General features: G+C 54.3%; 1 protein-coding gene across 1 annotated transcript in view; it reads right to left on the bottom strand.

The window, feature by feature from the left end:
• Positions 1–21618, bottom strand: part of LOC103303162 (mucin-16) — a 98447-nt gene that overhangs the window by 69350 nt on the left and 7479 nt on the right. Inside the window, 7 exon segments of the mRNA XM_054718351.1 lie at positions 455–519; positions 613–737; positions 1383–1387; positions 1971–3500; positions 3585–4590; positions 4681–5037; positions 8081–21613. Coding sequence (XP_054574326.1) covers positions 455–519; positions 613–737; positions 1383–1387; positions 1971–3500; positions 3585–4590; positions 4681–5037; positions 8081–21613 — 16621 coding nt within the window.

Below are 21618 nucleotides of genomic sequence, written 5' to 3'. Positions count from 1 at the left end.
AAATCCCTATCTCTTTTCAGGGAATAAACTGAAGAGCTTCAATGTCCAGAGTTTTTCTCCAATAGGGTAGATATGAACTGGGACAGGGAGAGTGTCAGGGACTCTGGGAACACAGTTGGTAAAAATGCTACACTGGCTGGTACGACAGGATCCCATTAATTGAGCACTCAAAATGACGCAGGCATTGGGATGAAGGATTAACAACTCCAAGAGTAAGGCACTGTTATTATCACCATTTTATAGATAGTGTTATTGAAGAACAGAGAAGTTATGTGACTTGTCCAAACTCACACAGCTAGCAAATGGAAGAACCAGGGTTCCAACGCAGGCATTTGGATACACTGTGTTAGCCTGCCTCTCCGCAAAGGCCCAAGGGACTGTCGTTGACCAGGGTGTAGAGGGCCAAGAAAGGAAAGAAGTAGGTTTTCTATAGGTACTGAAGAGGAGGTCTTACCTGAGCAAGGTCAATCTGCAGCCGGCATAGAGGGAACCGATGCTGTTCTTGAACAAGGGCCCCAGCTGTGAAGGCATGAGAGGCAGATGAGCAGAGTGGCCAAGACAGCAGGGTGTGGCAGGGTTGGAAGGAAGTGAGAATTGTTGGGGGGCTCTCACCAGTCGCTGCAGGTGCCTCTCAGTGGCATTGAATATCTCAGAGCCCAGGTTTCCCATGTCCTCTGTGTAGCGCAGGTTAGTGATGGTGAAGTTGACAATAAAAGGCATCAAGAAAGGAACTGCAGCTGCAGGGAGGGGGAGAGTAAAGTGAGGCCGATCCTTGGTCAGGCCTGGGGCTGAGGGAGGGAGGGCTCTAAGGACATGTCTTAATTTCAGTACTGAGTTGGGGCCTGGCCTAGGCTGTCTTCCTTGAGACATCTTGTGTAGCAGTCACTGTCCAAGACCCCCTCACGCAGGGTGACCAACCATTATTTCCCCAGGACCACGTGGGTTTCTGGGATGTAGACTGTGCAGAAGTGCAAACAGAGCAAATGGAGAAGATCTGGGCACCCTGTTCCTCCTTCCCCTTGACTCTTACCATCTGAGCACAGGCCAGAACCTATACCTCTTTGTCTTGGGAAGATCATCAGGCCCAGAGAGCATCCCTCTAGCAATGACAGGTGGGAGCTGGATGATAAGCACCCCAGCTCCCTCACCTTCATGTGGGATGACTCTAAGGTGTATGTTGTATGCATTCTCCCTTCCAGCCTTCAGAACAAGTTTCTGTGGTTGAAGCCTCCCAGTTTGTGGTACTTGGTCATGGCAGCTCTGGGAAACCAATAAATCAAATGACCCAACAATTCCTTTTTTAGTACAGTAAGTCCTCGTGTAACATTGTCAATAGGTTCTGTGACTTCAAGTGAAAGAATGTACAAAGAAACCAATCTTACATAAGCTAAGTGATATAAAAAAGAGTTGTGTTCATACACCATCTCATCAATGTTATAATGAAATGATGTTGAATGAATCAATGTTATTTGAGGACCTGCGGTACATCCCCAAAATAATTAGAAACTAGGACTCCAATGGATGCTTGTGCATCCATGTTCATAGCAGCATGATTCACAATAGTCAAAGGTGGAAAAGGCCCAATTTTCCATCAACAGATAAATGAACAAATAAAATGTGATCTATCCACACAACAGGATATTTATCCATAAACAGGAATAAAGTTCTGATACATACTATGGCAAGGAGGCCCCTTGAAAGCATTATGTTAACTAAAATAAGCAAGACACAAAAGGCCAGTTATATTGAACAATTTCTCTTATATGAGATATCTATAATAGGAAAATTCATGGAGACAGTAAGTAATTAGAGGTTACCAGGGATGGGGGTGGGGGGTGGTGAGTAGGAAAAGGGGAGTTACTGCCTAATGGGCACACAGATCCTGTTTGAGGTGATAAAAATAGTTTAGAAATAGTGGTGATGTGGAAGTAATTAATGCCACTGAATTGTACATTAAAATAGTTAAAAACTATATATCATTCATAGATAGAATAAAAATGTTATTCTTACTTGTTCTTGAAGTCACACTCACATAGGTCACGGTGGACATCTCCGGTGTGGTCACAGGGACAAAGGAACTTTCAGACAGTGTACTGAAAGTGGCTGTAGTCTCGGCCACAGTGCGGTCTGAACCTGTGGCAGCTAATTTAGTGGCTGCAAGAGTTGTAGTTTTCAGGATAGTGGTTGGACTTAGTCCTTCTGCGCTGCTTTTAGCTGCAGTCAAGGTCACAGTGCCTCCAGTCACAGCGTTAGAAAATTCTGGGAGACCAACTGAGGTTGTAGGTGGCGAGGTTATTGTGCTCCAGGAAGCCACAGTATAAGGCTCACCCGTGGTTGCAGGGGTACTGGCAGGCTCAAGAACAGCAGGGGAAACAGTCAGAGATGGAAGACCTGTACTGGCCTCTGATGCAGGGCTGGTGGCCAGTAAGCTTGTGGAGTCTGATGAACCATGGAAAAGAGTTGAAGTTGAAATAGTTGTGCTGAGGTCCATCCCAGGTTGGATGGATAGTGAGGCTGTGGTATCTGGTAAATGAGGAAAAATAGTTGAAGCAAGAAAATTTGTGCTTGTCTCTGTACTGGGGTGGGTGACCAATAAGGCTGTAGTCTCTGGTTCACCAACAGTAAGAGTCAGAGTTGGAATAACAGTGCTGTCATCTGTTTCAGAAATAGTGTCCTGTGAGGTCACCTTATCTGGTACACCAGGAGAGACAGTCAGAGTTGGGAGAGCTGAACTGGTTTCTGTCCCAAAGTCAGTGGCCACTGAGAGTGTGGATTCTGATTCACTAGGGGAAACACTGGGGGTTGTCTTGGACACTGTTGGGCTGGTCTCTGCAGGATGGGTGACAAGTAAGACTGTTGTATGTGGCTCACCAGAGGAATCAGTCTGAGTTGGAACAGCCGACCTGACTTCTGTCCCATAATGGGTGGTCCATGAGGGTGTGGTCTCCAGTTGATCTGGGGAAATTGTCAAAGTTGGAAAAGTTGTGCTGGTCTCTGCCGCAGAACTAGTAGCCTGTGAGGTCACCACCTCTGGCACAACAGGTTGGACAGTTGTAGCTGGAACAGGTGAACTGGATTCTGCCCCAGGAATGGTGACCATTGAGATTGTGCTGTCTAATTCACTATGGGGAAAATTGAAAGTCGTTTGGGAAACAATTGGGCTGGTCTCTGAAGGATGGGTGACCATGGAAACTGTTGCATTTGGCTCACCAGGGGACACAATCAGAGTTGGAACTGCTGACCTGGCTTCTGTTTCAAACTGGGTGACCCATGAGGCTGTGGTCTCCAGATGAACTTGGGAATTAGTCAAAATTGAATAAGTTGTGCTGGTCTCTGTCCCAGAACTAGTAGCCTGTGAGGTCACCACCTTTGGTTCAACAGTTTGGACAGTTGTAGCTGGAGGACTGGTGGCCATCAAGGGAGTGCTGTCTGATTCATTATGGGAAATATGGGGAGTTGTTTTGGGGAAAATTGGGCTGGTATTTGCAGGATGGGTGATCAAAGGGACTCTTGTATCTGGTTCACCAGGGGAAACAGTCAGAGTTGGAATAGCTGACCTGACTTCTGTCTCAAAATGGTTGAACCATGAGGCGGTGGTCTCTGGTTCATGTGGGAAATCAGTCATAGTTGGAAAAGTTGTACTTGTTTCTCCTCCATAACCAGAAACCAATGAGGTATCATTCCCTGGTAAACCAGGGAAGATAGTTGTAGTTGGAATGGCTGAACTATCTTCTGCCCTATGACTAATAGCAGTTGAAGGCGTGCTATTTGATTCACTATGGGAAAAATTTGGAATTGTTCTGGAAACAGGTGTGTTGGTCCCTGCAGAATGGATCCAGGAGGCTGTTGTATCTGTCTCACCAGGGGAGACAGTTGAAGTTGGAACAATGGAACTGGCTTCTGTCCTAGAAGAGATAACCCATGAGTCCGTGGTCTCTAGTTCATGTAAGGAATCAGTCAGAGTTGGAAGAATTGTATTGGTCTCTGCCCCAGAAATGGTAACGAGTGAGGTCACCAGCCCTGGGACAGTAAAAGAGACAGTTGGAGATGGAATGGCTGAACTGGTCTGTACTCCAGGATAATTGGCCAATGAGGCTGTGGTTGCTGGTGCACCTGGAGAAAGAGTCAGACTTGGAACAGCTGTACTGGCATCTGTCTCAGAGCTAGTGACCTGTGAGGTCATCATATCTGGTACACCAGAAGAGACAGTCAGAGTTGGAAGAGCTGAACTGGTTTCTGTCCCAAAGTCGGTGGCGACTGAGAGTGTCGGTTCTGATTCACTAGGGGAAACACTGGGGGTTGTCTTGGTCTTTGCAGTATGGGTGACAAGTAAGACTGTTGTATGTGGCTCACCAGAGGAATCAGTCCTAGTTGGAACAGCTGACCTGACTTCTGTCCCATAATAGGTGGTCCATGAAGGTGTTGTCTCCAGTTGATCTGGGGAAATTATTGAAATTGGAAAAGTTGTGCTGGTATCTGCCCCAGAACTAGTAGCCTGTGAGGTCACCACCTCTGATACAACAGGTTGGACAGTTGTAGCCAGAACAGTTGAACTCGTTTCTGTCCCAGGACTGGTGGCCATCAAGGGTGGTGTGCTATCTGATTCAGTATGGAAAACACTGGGAGATGTTTGGAGCAAAATTGGGCTGGTATTTGCAGGATGGGTGATCAAAGGGACTCTTGTATCTGGTTCACCAGGGGAAATGATCAGAGTTGGAACAGCAGTGCTGGTCTTTGTCCAAGAACTAAAGACTGGTGCAGGTATGGTTGCTGGTCTTCTACTGAACATGGGTGGCGTTGTCCTGGAAACTGCGGTGCTGGTCCCTACTCCAGGTCTGGTGGCCAAGAAGGATGTCATCTCTAACATATCATGGGAAACACCTGGGGTTGTGATCATCACTCCTGTTGTGCTTGCGCTGGCCATTTTACTTGATGTCCTGAGGAAAGTCAGCATTTCCAAAGAGGAAGTAGATGCTCTGGTGGTCAAGGTCGCTGTGGTGGTGATCTGTGCCCTCTCTGTCCCTCCTGTTGGCAGCCCTGTAAGTTGTGGGATAGACACAGAGTTTTCACAGAATGATTACCACTTACTGGACTGGCAAGAGCTTATTTATTTCTTCACATGAGGAAAGGGAGAGCAATGTCTCTGCCCAAAATGTACCTACAATGTTTCTGGAATGGGAAGAGGAATTATGATTGGCATTCCCCTACCGTCCCTGTACTATTGGCATTCCACTACCTTCCCTGTACTATCTTGTAACTCCCAGTTGACCACACCCTGCTCCCAAGTGTTTTCTGTACTCTCCATCCTCTGAGACTTTGTTCAAACAGTTTTCTCTGCTTGACATAATCATCCCTCATTAGATTCCTTACTTTCTGTTCTATTTCAAACCTCAGCTCAAATCTACCTTTACAAATTCACATCAGAGTTCATCTCTCCCTTCTAATTATCTCATCATATTCTCTGAACCTGCACTGCACCCAGTCTCCTTGGTAATAGCTATTCATGTCTGCCTGCTTGGCATATAATAGGTGCTCAATAAATGTGTGTTGAATTAGTGACTTAATGAATGAACACATGGATGTATATATACATAGGCAGGTGTCCTCTTACTTGACAGAAATCATACATCTTTGTGCATAAATCCTTGGGTTCTAGAATAAGGTAGTCCCACACTAAGATTTTGGCTTCTCCACTAAATAGATGTATTATCAAATCTTGCTAGACCTTCATTTTCTCATCTATAATGTATAGTGGCCATCTCAGAGTGTTGATAAAAATGTAACAAGAACAGTGCCTCCTGGCTCACAATAAGACGTTATTACTACTACACTATTGCTATCTACTATCTTTTTTTTCACAGAGAGAAAGGTAGAGGGATAGAGAGCTAGAAACATCAATGAGAGAGAAACATCGACCAGCTGCCTCTTACACACCCCCCACCGGGGATGTGCCCGCAACCAATGTACATGCCCTTGGACCGGAATCGAACCTGGGACCTTTCGGTCCGCAGACCGACGCTCTATCCACTGAGCCAAACCAGTTTCGGCGCTATCTACTATTAGTACTGTTATTACTCTCACTGCTACTATCCACTACTATTAGTGTCACTGCTACTATTATCACTCTCACTACTACTTCCTACAATTACTACTGTTACTAACACAGTGTCACTACCTTCCATTACTGCTGCTACTACTACTCTTGTTAATAGTTACTACTGCAACTGTTACTACTTACCATTACTGCTGTGACTACTACTGTTAATACTACCACTGCTACTACTTATCATTACTGCTGTCACTACCATTATTACCAACTATTACTATTGTTATTACTACTGTTATTATGACTATTAGAGTTATTACTACTGTTATTATTACTAGAGTCATAACTACCATTATCACTACAATTATTGCCACTGTTACTACTACTTCTACTTTTTGTACTTTAATACAAAATAAATGTTCACTGGATTAAATTTGCCAGGAACCACACTAGCTGGCCAATGTGACTAGAAGTCAGCCTCTGAGAAAGAGTAGAGTGTCACTGGCTGAGACAATGGCTATTGACCAGGGCTTCAGAAAAATGTTTCCCAGGAAAGAGGAGGAACTACCTGGAGGCTTCTCAATAGAGACCACAAAGCCTACTGAAGCTTAGTGCAGAGAGAGACAAAATTAAGAGGATTTTGACTCTGATGGTGAAGCCATGCCCTATGTTGCTGAGAATAACCTGAAAAACTTATTTCTGAGAATAGACATCCTAAAGTGATTCCCATGTGTTTGATGATGGTGGTGGTGATAGTAGTAATGATGAGCAATTGTAAATCACCTAACATCAATTTTCTCTTTATCACAAGAACATTGCAAGTACACCCTATTATTGTATTTTACAGAAGAGAAAAATAAAACCGAGGAAATCATAATTTGTCAAGGTCACACAGCTACTGACAAAATAGCATGGAAATCTGAATTGAGAATTTCCTCTGTATACTAAACCTTTGTTAATAACCACAATTTATATTAATTTTATAAGTGAATTTCAGGATCCTGTGGGGTCTAAAATGAAAAGGACATGAGGAAAAAATGTCCATTTTGGTGGTGATGGGGGTCGTAGCAAGAATTTTATAATTCAGTAGATCTCAGACTGGAAAAATATTCCCAAAGAGGAAGTCACAACTGTGTGTATATGGAGGGTCCTACAGGCACTTATGAGGACAAGCCAGGGATGCTCTTAAACAACCTACAACACTTGAACAACTCACCACAACAAATAATTATTGGGGTTCTTACTTGTTAACTGTGCTGAGCGTGGAGAAACATGAGAAGCACTTGTAACTATTCCTAAGTCCACATTCTCTGCTACTGTGGTAATCAAAATGGGCAATAAAGATGTCCTCACTGGCTGGGCCCAAGGTTTGAAACTATTAACCATAACCAAGATTTCAGAAGCACTGCTAATCTCTGTCCAAAAGTTGGCATCTACTGTATGAGAGGTGGTATGTGAGAAAGTAAGAGCATTGGTGGATGGGCTGGTTGAAGAGATAGTGGTAATGAAGGTTTAAGAGGGAAATTATGTTGAAACTAATGGAGTTAGACTCTCTGCAATGGTGGATTAAAAAGAATACCCAGGGGCTAGAAATGTACTGATTTAAAAAAAAAAACTGATAGGGAAAAGGAAAATAGGCCTTCTGACAAAGAAGAGGTGAAGTGACAATCAGAAAGGTCTTAGTTGAGGAAAGACTACCGTGATACCAGAAATGGGGCTCGACAAAAAATGAGTTCACTGAGGAGGTGTATGAACATGAGTATGAGTAACTGACTACAAACCCAGATCGATAGTGGACAAACTAAGATAAAAATCAGAGTCACAATTGGCCAGAGTTAACTACTGAGAACGTAAACAACAAAGGTATAGAAGGGAAAATAGTAGTATAAACTAAGAAAGATGAAGTTCACAGGGGATATGTGATTATTGATGACAGAGAGTGGAAGGTGAGAGAGGAATGTGTCTCCTGTCCAGAACAAGTGATCCCCACACTGGTCTCAGCTGTGTGTCCGGAGAGGTGAACTGCCTCTGTACCTGTGGAGTCCAGGCTCTGCGCTGTGCTCTCGCTCAAATGTGGAGTGGAATGGGTTCCGGGATCTACGCTGGTGCCCAAGGCGTCAGTGGCCTGCAGCAGGCCAGAGGTCCAAGCGGAGGTGACCAGAGGAGGAGGGGAGGAACCGCTCTCAGGTCTTGTAGGAGAAGAAACACTGGAAGGGGAGACTGTGCTAGGAGCCGATTCCAGGGAAGGAGAGCTGCTTGTCTCCACAAAGGGAGGACTTGTCCTTGACACATCCTCGGGTCCTTTGCTCCCATGAGTTGTCACCTGTGAGTGTGTGAAACCTTGAGTGCCTGGGCTGGAGGCGGTGGTCCATGTGTCCAAGGGAGTTGTGCCCTGCGAAGTAGCCTCGGGCTGACCTGCTGGCGTGGTGAGGGTCCCTTCTATAGCTTCTGTCATGCTTGGGGAGGTGGAGAGCCCCGGCATTCCTGTGGAGATGTCTGGTGTCCCGGTGGAGGGCGGCGGGCCAGAGGAGAATGTCCCTCTGGAGGACACGCCTTCTGTCCTGGCGACCTCAGTAACAGCGTCAGTGGGCACTTGGGAAGAGACGGGCACTGTCTCCGCGGATGAGCTCAAGGGTTGCGAGGGGCTGGTCTCACCCAGGCCGTGGCTCGTGGAGGATGCCGACTCTGTCGCAGACCAAGTGGTTTCAGAAGAGCCAGGCACTGGTGCGGAAACTCTGGTTTCCTTCGTGATGGAAGGGGTAACCACGGGAGAAGTCACTTCGGGAGGCCCTGACTCACCTGGCGCAGAGGAATGTGTCTCCTGTCCAAAACTGGTGGTCCCCACACTGGTCTCAGCTGTGTGTGTGGAGAGGTGAACTGCCTCTGCACCTGTGGAGGGGGCCCAGGAGTCCAGGCTCTGCTCTGTGCTCTCGCTCAAATGTGGAGTGGAATGGGTTCCGGGATCCACGCTGGTGCCCAAGGCGTCAGTGGCCTGAAGCAGGCCAGAGGTCCAAGCGGAGGTGACCAGAGGAGGAGGGGAGGAACCGCTCTCAGGTCTTGTAGGAGAAGAAACACTGGAAGGGGAGACTGTGCTAGGAGCCGATTCCAGGGAAGGAGAGCTGCTTGTCTCCACAAAGGGAGGACTTGTCCTTGACACATCCTCGGGTCCTTTGCTCCCATGAGTTGTCACCTGTGAGTGTGTGAAACCTTGAGTGCCTGGGCTGGAGGCGGTGGTCCATGTGTCCAAGGGAGTTGTGCCCTGCGAAGTAGCCTCGGGCTGACCTGCTGGCGTGGTGAGGGTCCCTTCTATAGCTTCTGTCATGCTTGGGGAGGTGGAGAGCCCGGGCATTCCTGTGGAGATGTCCTGTGTCCCGGTGGAAGGTGGCGGGCCAGAGGAGAATGTCCCTCTGGAGGACACGCCTTCTGTCCTGGCGACCTCAGTAACAGCGTCAGTGGGCACTTGGGAAGAGACGGGCACTGTCTCCGCGGATGAGCTCAAGGGTTGCGAGGGGCTGGTCTCACCCAGGCCGTGGCTCGTGGAGGATGCCGACTCTGTCGCAGACCAAGTGGTTTCAGAAGAGCCAGGCACTGGTGCGGAAACTCTGGTTTCCTTCGTGATGGAAGGGGTAACCACGGGAGAAGTCACTTCGGGAGGCCCTGACTCACCTGGCGCAGAGGAATGTGTCTCCTGTCCAAAACTGGTGGTCCCCACACTGGTCTCAGCTGTGTGTGTGGAGAGGTGAACTGCCTCTGTACCTGTGGAGGGGGCCCAGGAGTCCAGGCTCTGCTCTGTGCTCTCGCTCAAATGTGGAGTGGAATGGGTTCCGGGATCCACGCTGGTGCCCAAGGCGTCAGTGGCCTGAAGCAGGCCAGAGGTCCAAGCGGAGGTGACCAGAGGAGGAGGGGAGGAACCGCTCTCAGGTCTTGTAGGAGAAGAAACACTGGAAGGGGAGACTGTGCTAGGAGCCGATTCCAGGGAAGGAGAGCTGCTTGTCTCCACAAAGGGAGGACTTGTCCTTGACACATCCTCGGGTCCTTTGCTCCCATGAGTTGTCACCTGTGAGTGTGTGAAACCTTGAGTGCCTGGGCTGGAGGCGGTGGTCCATGTGTCCAAGGGAGTTGTGCCCTGCGAAGTAGCCTCGGGCTGACCTGCTGGCGTGGTGAGGGTCCCTTCTATAGCTTCTGTCATGCTTGGGGAGGTGGAGAGCCCGGGCATTCCTGTGGAGATGTCCTGTGTCCCGGTGGAGGGCGGCGGGCCAGAGGAGAATGTCCCTCTGGAGGACACGCCTTCTGTCCTGGCGACCTCAGTAACAGCGTCAGTGGGCACTTGGGAAGAGACGGGCACTGTCTCCGCGGATGAGCTCAAGGGTTGCGAGGGGCTGGTCTCACCCAGGCCGTGGCTCGTGGAGGATGCCGACTCTGTCGCAGACCAAGTGGTTTCAGAAGAGCCAGGCACTGGTGCGGAAACTCTGGTTTCCTTCGTGATGGAAGGGGTAACCACGGGAGAAGTCACTTCGGGAGGCCCTGACTCACCTGGCGCAGAGGAATGTGTCTCCTGTCCAAAACTGGTGGTCCCCACACTGGTCTCAGCTGTGTGTGTGGAGAGGTGAACTGCCTCTGTACCTGTGGAGGGGGCCCAGGAGTCCAGGCTCTGCTCTGTGCTCTCGCTCAAATGTGGAGTGGAATGGGCTCCGGGATCCACGCTGGTGCCCAAGGCGTCAGTGGCCTGAAGCAGGCCAGAGGTCCAAGAGGAGGTGACCAGAGGAGGAGGGGAGGAACCGCTCTCAGGTCTTGTAGGAGAAGAAACACTGGAAGGGGAGACTGTGCTAGGAGCCGATTCCAGGGAAGGAGAGCTGCTTGTCTCCACAAAGGGAGGACTTGTCCTTGACACATCCTCGGGTCCTTTGCTCCCATGAGTTGTCACCTGTGAGTGTGTGAAACCTTGAGTGCCTGGGCTGGAGGCGGTGGTCCATGTGTCCAAGGGAGTTGTGCCCTGCGAAGTAGCCTCGGGCTGACCTGCTGGCGTGGTGAGGGTCCCTTCTTTAGCTTCTGTCATGCTTGGGGAGGTGGAGAGCCCGGGCATTCCTGTGGAGATGTCCTGTGTCCCGGTGGAGGGCGGCGGGCCAGAGGAGAATGTCCCTCTGGAGGACACGCCTTCTGTCCTGGCGACCTCAGTAACAGCGTCAGTGGGCACTTGGGAAGAGACGGGCACTGTCTCCGCGGATGAGCTCAAGGGTTGCGAGGGGCTGGTCTCACCCAGGCCGTGGCTCGTGGAGGATGCCGACTCTGTCGCAGACCAAGTGGTTTCAGAAGAGCCAGGCACTGGTGCGGAAACTCTGGTTTCCTTCGTGATGGAAGGGGTAACCACGGGAGAAGTCACTTCGGGAGGCCCTGACTCACCTGGCGCAGAGGAATGTGTCTCCTGTCCAAAACTGGTGGTCCCCACACTGGTCTCAGCTGTGTGTGTGGAGAGGTGAACTGCCTCTGCACCTGTGGAGGGGGCCCAGGAGTCCAGGCTCTGCTCTGTGCTCTCGCTCAAATGTGGAGTGGAATGGGTTCCGGGATCCACGCTGGTGCCCAAGGCGTCAGTGGCCTGAAGCAGGCCAGAGGTCCAAGCGGAGGTGACCAGAGGAGGAGGGGAGGAACCGCTCTCAGGTCTTGTAGGAGAAGAAACACTGGAAGGGGAGACTGTGCTAGGAGCCGATTCCAGGGAAGGAGAGCTGCTTGTCTCCACAAAGGGAGGACTTGTCCTTGACACATCCTCGGGTCCTTTGCTCCCATGAGTTGTCACCTGTGAGTGTGTGAAACCTTGAGTGCCTGGGCTGGAGGCGGTGGTCCATGTGTCCAAGGGAGTTGTGCCCTGCGAAGTAGCCTCGGGCTGACCTGCTGGCGTGGTGAGGGTCCCTTCTATAGCTTCTGTCATGCTTGGGGAGGTGGAGAGCCCGGGCATTCCTGTGGAGATGTCCTGTGTCCCGGTGGAAGGTGGCGGGCCAGAGGAGAATGTCCCTCTGGAGGACACGCCTTCTGTCCTGGCGACCTCAGTAACAGCGTCAGTGGGCACTTGGGAAGAGACGGGCACTGTCTCCGCGGATGAGCTCAAGGGTTGCGAGGGGCTGGTCTCACCCAGGCCGTGGCTCGTGGAGGATGCCGACTCTGTCGCAGACCAAGTGGTTTCAGAAGAGCCAGGCACTGGTGCGGAAACTCTGGTTTCCTTCGTGATGGAAGGGGTAACCACGGGAGAAGTCACTTCGGGAGGCCCTGACTCACCTGGCGCAGAGGAATGTGTCTCCTGTCCAAAACTGGTGGTCCCCACACTGGTCTCAGCTGTGTGTGTGGAGAGGTGAACTGCCTCTGTACCTGTGGAGGGGGCCCAGGAGTCCAGGCTCTGCTCTGTGCTCTCGCTCAAATGTGGAGTGGAATGGGTTCCGGGATCCACGCTGGTGCCCAAGGCGTCAGTGGCCTGAAGCAGGCCAGAGGTCCAAGCGGAGGTGACCAGAGGAGGAGGGGAGGAACCGCTCTCAGGTCTTGTAGGAGAAGAAACACTGGAAGGGGAGACTGTGCTAGGAGCCGATTCCAGGGAAGGAGAGCTGCTTGTCTCCACAAAGGGAGGACTTGTCCTTGACACATCCTCGGGTCCTTTGCTCCCATGAGTTGTCACCTGTGAGTGTGTGAAACCTTGAGTGCCTGGGCTGGAGGCGGTGGTCCATGTGTCCAAGGGAGTTGTGCCCTGCGAAGTAGCCTCGGGCTGACCTGCTGGCGTGGTGAGGGTCCCTTCTATAGCTTCTGTCATGCTTGGGGAGGTGGAGAGCCCGGGCATTCCTGTGGAGATGTCCTGTGTCCCGGTGGAGGGCGGCGGGCCAGAGGAGAATGTCCCTCTGGAGGACACGCCTTCTGTCCTGGCGACCTCAGTAACAGCGTCAGTGGGCACTTGGGAAGAGACGGGCACTGTCTCCGCGGATGAGCTCAAGGGTTGCGAGGGGCTGGTCTCACCCAGGCCGTGGCTCGTGGAGGATGCCGACTCTGTCGCAGACCAAGTGGTTTCAGAAGAGCCAGGCACTGGTGCGGAAACTCTGGTTTCCTTCGTGATGGAAGGGGTAACCACGGGAGAAGTCACTTCGGGAGGCCCTGACTCACCTGGCGCAGAGGAATGTGTCTCCTGTCCAAAACTGGTGGTCCCCACACTGGTCTCAGCTGTGTGTGTGGAGAGGTGAACTGCCTCTGTACCTGTGGAGGGGGCCCAGGAGTCCAGGCTCTGCTCTGTGCTCTCGCTCAAATGTGGAGTGGAATGGGCTCCGGGATCCACGCTGGTGCCCAAGGCGTCAGTGGCCTGAAGCAGGCCAGAGGTCCAAGCGGAGGTGACCAGAGGAGGAGGGGAGGAACCGCTCTCAGGTCTTGTAGGAGAAGAAACACTGGAAGGGGAGACTGTGCTAGGAGCCGATTCCAGGGAAGGAGAGCTGCTTGTCTCCACAAAGGGAGGACTTGTCCTTGACACATCCTCGGGTCCTTTGCTCCCATGAGTTGTCACCTGTGAGTGTGTGAAACCTTGAGTGCCTGGGCTGGAGGCGGTGGTCCATGTGTCCAAGGGAGTTGTGCCCTGCGAAGTAGCCTCGGGCTGACCTGCTGGCGTGGTGAGGGTCCCTTCTTTAGCTTCTGTCATGCTTGGGGAGGTGGAGAGCCCGGGCATTCCTGTGGAGATGTCCGGTGTCCCGGTGGAGGGCGGCGGGCCAGAGGAGAATGTCCCTCTGGAGGACACGCCTTCTGTCCTGGCGACCTCAGTAACAGCGTCAGTGGGCACTTGGGAAGAGACGGGCACTGTCTCCGCGGATGAGCTCAAGGGATGCGAGGGGCTGGTCTCACCCAGGCCGTGGCTCGTGGAGGATGCCGACTCTGTCGCAGACCAAGTGGTTTCAGAAGAGCCAGGCACTGGTGCGGAAACTCTGGTTTCCTTCGTGATGGAAGGGGTAACCACTGGAGAAGTCACTTCGGGAGGCCCTGACTCACCTGGCGCAGAGGAATGTGTCTCCTGTCCAAAACTGGTGGTCCCCACACTGGTCTCAGCTGTGTGTCTGGAGAGGTGAACTGCCTCTGTACCTGTGGAGGGGGCCCAGGAGTCCAGGCTCTGCTCTGTGCTCTCGCTCAAATGTGGAGTGGAATGGGTTCCGGGATCCACGCTGGTGCCCAAGGCGTCAGTGGCCTGAAGCAGGCCAGAGGTCCAAGCGGAGGTGACCAGAGGAGGAGGGGAGGAACCGCTCTCAGGTCTTGTAGGAGAAGAAACACTGGAAGGGGAGACTGTGCTAGGAGCCGATTCCAGGGAAGGAGAGCTGCTTGTCTCCACAAAGGGAGGACTTGTCCTTGACACATCCTCGGGTCCTTTGCTCCCATGAGTTGTCACCTGTGAGTGTGTGAAACCTTGAGTGCCTGGGCTGGAGGCGGTGGTCCATGTGTCCAAGGGAGTTGTGCCCTGCGAAGTAGCCTCGGGCTGACCTGCTGGCGTGGTGAGGGTCCCTTCTTTAGCTTCTGTCATGCTTGGGGAGGTGGAGAGCCCGGGCATTCCTGTGGAGATGTCCTGTGTCCCGGTGGAGGGCGGCGGGCCAGAGGAGAATGTCCCTCTGGAGGACACGCCTTCTGTCCTGGCGACCTCAGTAACAGCGTCAGTGGGCACTTGGGAAGAGACGGGCACTGTCTCCGCGGATGAGCTCAAGGGTTGCGAGGGGCTGGTCTCACCCAGGCCGTGGCTCGTGGAGGATGCCGACTCTGTCGCAGACCAAGTGGTTTCAGAAGAGCCAGGCACTGGTGCGGAAACTCTGGTTTCCTTCGTGATGGAAGGGGTAACCACGGGAGAAGTCACTTCGGGAGGCCCTGACTCACCTGGCGCAGAGGAATGTGTCTCCTCTCCAAAACTGGTGGTCCCCACACTGGTCTCAGCTGTGTGTGTGGAGAGGTGAACTGCCTCTGTACCTGTGGAGGGGGCCCAGGAGTCCAGGCTCTGCTCTGTGCTCTCGCTCAAATGTGGAGTGGAATGGGTTCCGGGATCCACGCTGGTGCCCAAGGCGTCAGTGGCCTGAAGCAGGCCAGAGGTCCAAGCGGAGGTGACCAGAGGAGGAGGGGAGGAACCGCTCTCAGGTCTTGTAGGAGAAGAAACACTGGAAGGGGAGACTGTGCTAGGAGCCGATTCCAGGGAAGGAGAGCTGCTTGTGTCCACAAAGGGAGGACTTGTCCTTGACACATCCTCGGGTCCTTTGCTCCCATGAGTTGTCACCTGTGAGTGTGTGAAACCTTGAGTGCCTGGGCTGGAGGCGGTGGTCCATGTGTCCAAGGGAGTTGTGCCCTGCGAAGTAGCCTCGGGCTGACCTGCTGGCGTGGTGAGGGTCCCTTCTATAGCTTCTGTCATGCTTGGGGAGGTGGAGAGCCCGGGCATTCCTGTGGAGATGTCCTGTGTCCCGGTGGAGGGCGGCGGGCCAGAGGAGAATGTCCCTCTGGAGGACACGCCTTCTGTCCTGGCGACCTCAGTAACAGCGTCAGTGGGCACTTGGGAAGAGACGGGCACTGTCTCCGCGGATGAGCTCAAGGGTTGCGAGGGGCTGGTCTCACCCAGGCCGTGGCTCGTGGAGGATGCCGACTCTGTCGCAGACCAAGTGGTTTCAGAAGAGCCAGGCACTGGTGCGGAAACTCTGGTTTCCTTCGTGATGGAAGGGGTAACCACGGGAGAAGTCACTTCGGGAGGCCCTGACTCACCTGGCGCAGAGGAATGTGTCTCCTGTCCAAAACTGGTGGTCCCCACACTGGTCTCAGCTGTGTGTGTGGAGAGGTGAACTGCCTCTGCACCTGTGGAGGGGGCCCAGGAGTCCAGGCTCTGCTCTGTGCTCTCGCTCAAATGTGGAGTGGAATGGGTTCCGGGATCCACGCTGGTGCCCAAGGCGTCAGTGGCCTGAAGCAGGCCAGAGGTCCAAGCGGAGGTGACCAGAGGAGGAGGGGAGGAACCGCTCTCAGGTCTTGTAGGAGAAGAAACACTGGAAGGGGAGACTGTGCTAGGAGCCGATTCCAGGGAAGGAGAGCTGCTTGTGTCCACAAAGGGAGGACTTGTCCTTGACACATCCTCGGGTCCTTTGCTCCCATGAGTTGTCACCTGTGAGTGTGTGAAACCTTGAGTGCCTGGGCTGGAGGCGGTGGTCCATGTGTCCAAGGGAGTTGTGCCCTGCGAAGTAGCCTCGGGCTGACCTGCTGGCGTGGTGAGGGTCCCTTCTATAGCTTCTGTCATGCTTGGGGAGGTGGAGAGCCCGGGCATTCCTGTGGAGATGTCCTGTGTCCCGGTGGAGGGCGGCGGGCCAGAGGAGAATGTCCCTCTGGAGGACACGCCTTCTGTCCTGGCGACCTCAGTAACAGCGTCAGTGGGCACTTGGGAAGAGACGGGCACTGTCTCCGCGGATGAGCTCAAGGGTTGCGAGGGGCTGGTCTCACCCAGGCCGTGGCTCGTGGAGGATGCCGACTCTGTCGCAGACCAAGTGGTTTCAGAAGAGCCAGGCACTGGTGCGGAAACTCTGGTTTCCTTCGTGATGGAAGGGGTAACCACGGGAGAAGTCACTTCGGGAGGCCCTGACTCACCTGGCGCAGAGGAATGTGTCTCCTGTCCAAAACTGGTGGTCCCCACACTGGTCTCAGCTGTGTGTGTGGAGAGGTGAACTGCCTCTGCACCTGTGGAGGGGGCCCAGGAGTCCAGGCTCTGCTCTGTGCTCTCGCTCAAATGTGGAGTGGAATGGGTTCCGGGATCCACGCTGGTGCCCAAGGCGTCAGTGGCCTGAAGCAGGCCAGAGGTCCAAGCGGAGGTGACCAGAGGAGGAGGGGAGGAACCGCTCTCAGGTCTTATAGGAGAAGAAACACTGGAAGGGGAGACTGTGCTAGGAGCCGATTCCAGGGAAGGAGAGCTGCTTGTCTCCACAAAGGGAGGACTTGTCCTTGACACATCCTCGGGTCCTTTGCTCCCATGAGTTGTCACCTGTGAGTGTGTGAAACCTTGAGTGCCTGGGCTGGAGGCGGTGGTCCATGTGTCCAAGGGAGTTGTGCCCTGCGAAGTAGCCTCGGGCTGACCTGCTGGCGTGGTGAGGGTCCCTTCTATAGCTTCTGTCATGCTTGGGGAGGTGGAGAGCCCGGGCATTCCTGTGGAGATGTCCTGTGTCCCGGTGGAGGGCGGCGGGCCAGAGGAGAATGTCCCTCTGGAGGACACGCCTTCTGTCCTGGCGACCTCAGTAACAGCGTCAGTGGGCACTTGGGAAGAGACGGGCACTGTCTCCGCGGATGAGCTCAAACGCTGGGAGGGGCTGGTCTCCCCCAGGCCGTGGCTCGTGGAGGATGCCGACTCTGTCGCAGACCAAGTGGTTTCAGAAGAGCCAGGCACTGGTGCGGAAACTCTGGTTTCCTTCGTGATGGAAGGGGTAACCACTGGAGAAGTCACTTCGGGAGGCCCTGACTCACCTGGCGCAGAGGAATGTGTCTCCTGTCCAAAACTGGTGGTCCCCACACTGGTCTCAGCTGTGTGGCCTGAGGGGTGAACTGCCTCTGTACCTGTGGAGGGGGCCCAGGAGTCCAGGCTCTGCGCTGTGCTCTCGCTCAAATGTGGAGTGGAATGGGTTCCGGGATCCACGCTGGTGCCCAAGGCGTCAGTGGCCTGCAGCAGGCCAGAGGTCCAAGCGGAGGTGACCAGAGGAGGAGGGGAGGAACCGCTCTCAGGTCTTATAGGAGAAGAAACACTGGAAGGGGAGACTGTGCTAGGAGCCGATTCCAGGGAAGGAGAGCTGCTTGTGTCCACAAAGGGAGGACTTGTCCTTGACACATCCTCGGGTCCTTTGCTCCCATGAGTTGTCACCTGTGAGTGTGTGAAACCTTGAGTGCCTGGGCTGGAGGCGGTGGTCCATGTGTCCAAGGGAGTTGTGCCCTGCGAAGTAGCCTCGGGCTGACCTGCTGGCGTGGTGAGGGTCCCTTCTATAGCTTCTGTCATGCTTGGGGAGGTGGAGAGCCCGGGCATTCCTGTGGAGATGTCCTGTGTCCCGGTGGAGGGCGGCGGGCCAGAGGAGAATGTCCCTCTGGAGGACACGCCTTCTGTCCTGGCGACCTCAGTAACAGCGTCAGTGGGCACTTGGGAAGAGACGGGCACTGTCTCCGCGGATGAGCTCAAGGGTTGCGAGGGGCTGGTCTCACCCAGGCCGTGGCTCGTGGAGGATGCCGACTCTGTCGCAGACCAAGTGGTTTCAGAAGAGCCAGGCACTGGTGCGGAAACTCTGGTTTCCTTCGTGATGGAAGGGGTAACCACGGGAGAAGTCACTTCGGGAGGCCCTGACTCACCTGGCGCAGAGGAATGTGTCTCCTGTCCAAAACTGGTGGTCCCCACACTGGTCTCAGCTGTGTGTGTGGAGAGGTGAACTGCCTCTGTACCTGTGGAGGGGGCCCAGGAGTCCAGGCTCTGCTCTGTGCTCTCGCTCAAATGTGGAGTGGAATGGGTTCCGGGATCCACGCTGGTGCCCAAGGCGTCAGTGGCCTGAAGCAGGCCAGAGGTCCAAGCGGAGGTGACCAGAGGAGGAGGGGAGGAACCGCTCTCAGGTCTTGTAGGAGAAGAAACACTGGAAGGGGAGACTGTGCTAGGAGCCGATTCCAGGGAAGGAGAGCTGCTTGTGTCCACAAAGTGAGGACTTGTCCTTGACACATCCTCGGGTCCTTTGCTCCCATGAGTTGTCACCTGTGAGTGTGTGAAACCTTGAGTGCCTGGGCTGGAGGCGGTGGTCCATGTGTCCAAGGGAGTTGTGCCCTGCGAAGTAGCCTCGGGCTGACCTGCTGGCGTGGTGAGGGTCCCTTCTTTAGCTTCTGTCATGCTTGGGGAGGTGGAGAGCCCGGGCATTCCTGTGGAGATGTCCTGTGTCCCGGTGGAGGGCGGCGGGCCAGAGGAGAATGTCCCTCTGGTTGACACGCCTTCTGTCCTGGCGACCTCAGTAACAGCGTCAGTGGGCACTTGGGAAGAGACGGGCACTGTCTCCGCGGATGAGCTCAAGGGTTGCGAGGGGCTGGTCTCACCCAGGCCGTGGCTCGTGGAGGATGCCGACTCTGTCGCAGACCAAGTGGTTTCAGAAGAGCCAGGCACTGGTGCGGAAACTCTGGTTTCCTTCGTGATGGAAGGGGTAACCACGGGAGAAGTCACTTCGGGAGGCCCTGACTCACCTGGCGCAGAGGAATGTGTCTCCTGTCCAAAACTGGTGGTCCCCACACTGGTCTCAGCTGTGTGTGTGGAGAGGTGAACTGCCTCTGTACCTGTGGAGGGGGCCCAGGAGTCCAGGCTCTGCTCTGTGCTCTCGCTCAAATGTGGAGTGGAATGGGTTCCGGGATCCACGCTGGTGCCCAAGGCGTCAGTGGCCTGAAGCAGGCCAGAGGTCCAAGCGGAGGTGACCAGAGGAGGAGGGGAGGAACCGCTCTCAGGTCTTGTAGGAGAAGAAACACTGGAAGGGGAGACTGTGCTAGGAGCCGATTCCAGGGAAGGAGAGCTGCTTGTCTCCACAAAGGGAGGACTTGTCCTTGACACATCCTCGGGTCCTTTGCTCCCATGAGTTGTCACCTGTGAGTGTGTGAAACCTTGAGTGCCTGGGCTGGAGGCGGTGGTCCATGTGTCCAAGGGAGTTGTGCCCTGCGAAGTAGCCTCGGGCTGACCTGCTGGCATGGTGAGGGTCCCTTCTATAGCTTCTGTCATGCTTGGGGAGGTGGAGAGCCCGGGCATTCCTGTGGAGATGTCCTGTGTCCCGGTGGAGGGCGGCGGGCCAGAGGAGAATGTCCCTCTGGAGGACACGCCTTCTGTCCTGGCGACCTCAGTAACAGCGTCAGTGGGCACTTGGGAAGAGACGGGCACTGTCTCCGCGGATGAGCTCAAGGGTTGCGAGGGGCTGGTCTCACCCAGGCCGTGGCTCGTGGAGGATGCCGACTCTGTCGCAGACCAAGTGGTTTCAGAAGAGCCAGGCACTGGTGCGGAAACTCTGGTTTCCTTCGTGATGGAAGGGGTAACCACGGGAGAAGTCACTTCGGGAGGCCCTGACTCACCTGGCGCAGAGGAATGTGTCTCCTGTCCAAAACTGGTGGTCCCCACACTGGTCTCAGCTGTGTGTGTGGAGAGGTGAACTGCCTCTGTACCTGTGGAGGGGGCCCAGGAGTCCAGGCTCTGCTCTGTGCTCTCGCTCAAATGTGGAGTGGAATGGGTTCCGGGATCCACGCTGGTGCCCAAGGCGTCAGTGGCCTGAAGCAGGCCAGAGGTCCAAGCGGAGGTGACCAGAGGAGGAGGGGAGGAACCGCTCTCATGTCTTGTAGGAGAAGAAACACTGGAAGGGGAGACTGTGCTAGGAGCCGATTCCAGGGAAGGAGAGCTGCTTGTGTCCACAAAGGGAGGACTTGTCCTTGACACATCCTCGGGTCCTTTGCTCCCATGAGTTGTCACCTGTGAGTGTGTGAAACCTTGAGTGCCTGGGCTGGAGGCGGTGGTCCATGTGTCCAAGGGAGTTGTGCCCTGCGAAGTAGCCTCGGGCTGACCTGCTGGCGTGGTGAGGGTCCCTTCTTTAGCTTCTGTCATGCTTGGGGAGGTGGAGAGCCCGGGCATTCCTGTGGAGATGTCTGGTGTCCCGGTGGAGGGCGGCGGGCCAGAGGAGAATGTCCCTCTGGAGGACACGCCTTCTGTCCTGGCGACCTCAGTAACAGCGTCAGTGGGCACTTGGGAAGAGACGGGCACTGTCTCCGCGGATGAGCTCAAACGCTGGGAGGGGCTGGTCTCCCCCAGGCCGTGGCTCGTGGAGGATGCCGACTCTGTCGCAGACCAAGTGGTTTCAGAAGAGCCAGGCACTGGTGCGGAAACTCTGGTTTCCTTCGTGATGGAAGGGGTAACCACTGGAGAAGTCACTTCGGGAGGCCCTGACTCACCTGGCGCAGAGGAATGTGTCTCCTGTCCAAAACTGGTGGTCCCCACACTGGTCTCAGCTGTGTGTGTGGAGAGGTGAACTGCCTCTGTACCTGTGGAGGGGGCCCAGGAGTCCAGGCTCTGCTCTGTGCTCTCGCTCAAATGTGGAGTGGAATGGGTTCCGGGATCCACGCTGGTGCCCAAGGCGTCAGTGGCCTGAAGCAGGCCAGAGGTCCAAGCGGAGGTGACCAGAGGAGGAGGGGAGGAACCGCTCTCAGGTCTTGTAGGAGAAGAAACACTGGAAGGGGAGACTGTGCTAGGAGCCGATTCCAGGGAAGGAGAGCTGCTTGTCTCCACAAAGGGAGGACTTGTCCTTGACACATCCTCGGGTCCTTTGCTCCCATGAGTTGTCACCTGTGAGTGTGTGAAACCTTGAGTGCCTGGGCTGGAGGCGGTGGTCCATGTGTCCAAGGGAGTTGTGCCCTGCGAAGTAGCCTCGGGCTGACCTGCTGGCGTGGTGAGGGTCCCTTCTTTAGCTTCTGTCATGCTTGGGGAGGTGGAGAGCCCCGGCATTCCTGTGGAGATGTCTGGTGTCCCAGGTGGAGGGCGGCGGGCCAGAGGAGAATGTCCCTCTGGAGGACACGCCTTCTGTCCTGGC

Source organism: Eptesicus fuscus, chromosome 6, assembly GCF_027574615.1.
Source record: "Eptesicus fuscus isolate TK198812 chromosome 6, DD_ASM_mEF_20220401, whole genome shotgun sequence".
NCBI lineage: Eukaryota > Metazoa > Chordata > Mammalia > Chiroptera > Vespertilionidae > Eptesicus > Eptesicus fuscus.
The sequence above is the reverse complement of the archived record's forward strand: the minus strand, read 5'-3'. Positions and strand labels throughout refer to the sequence as shown.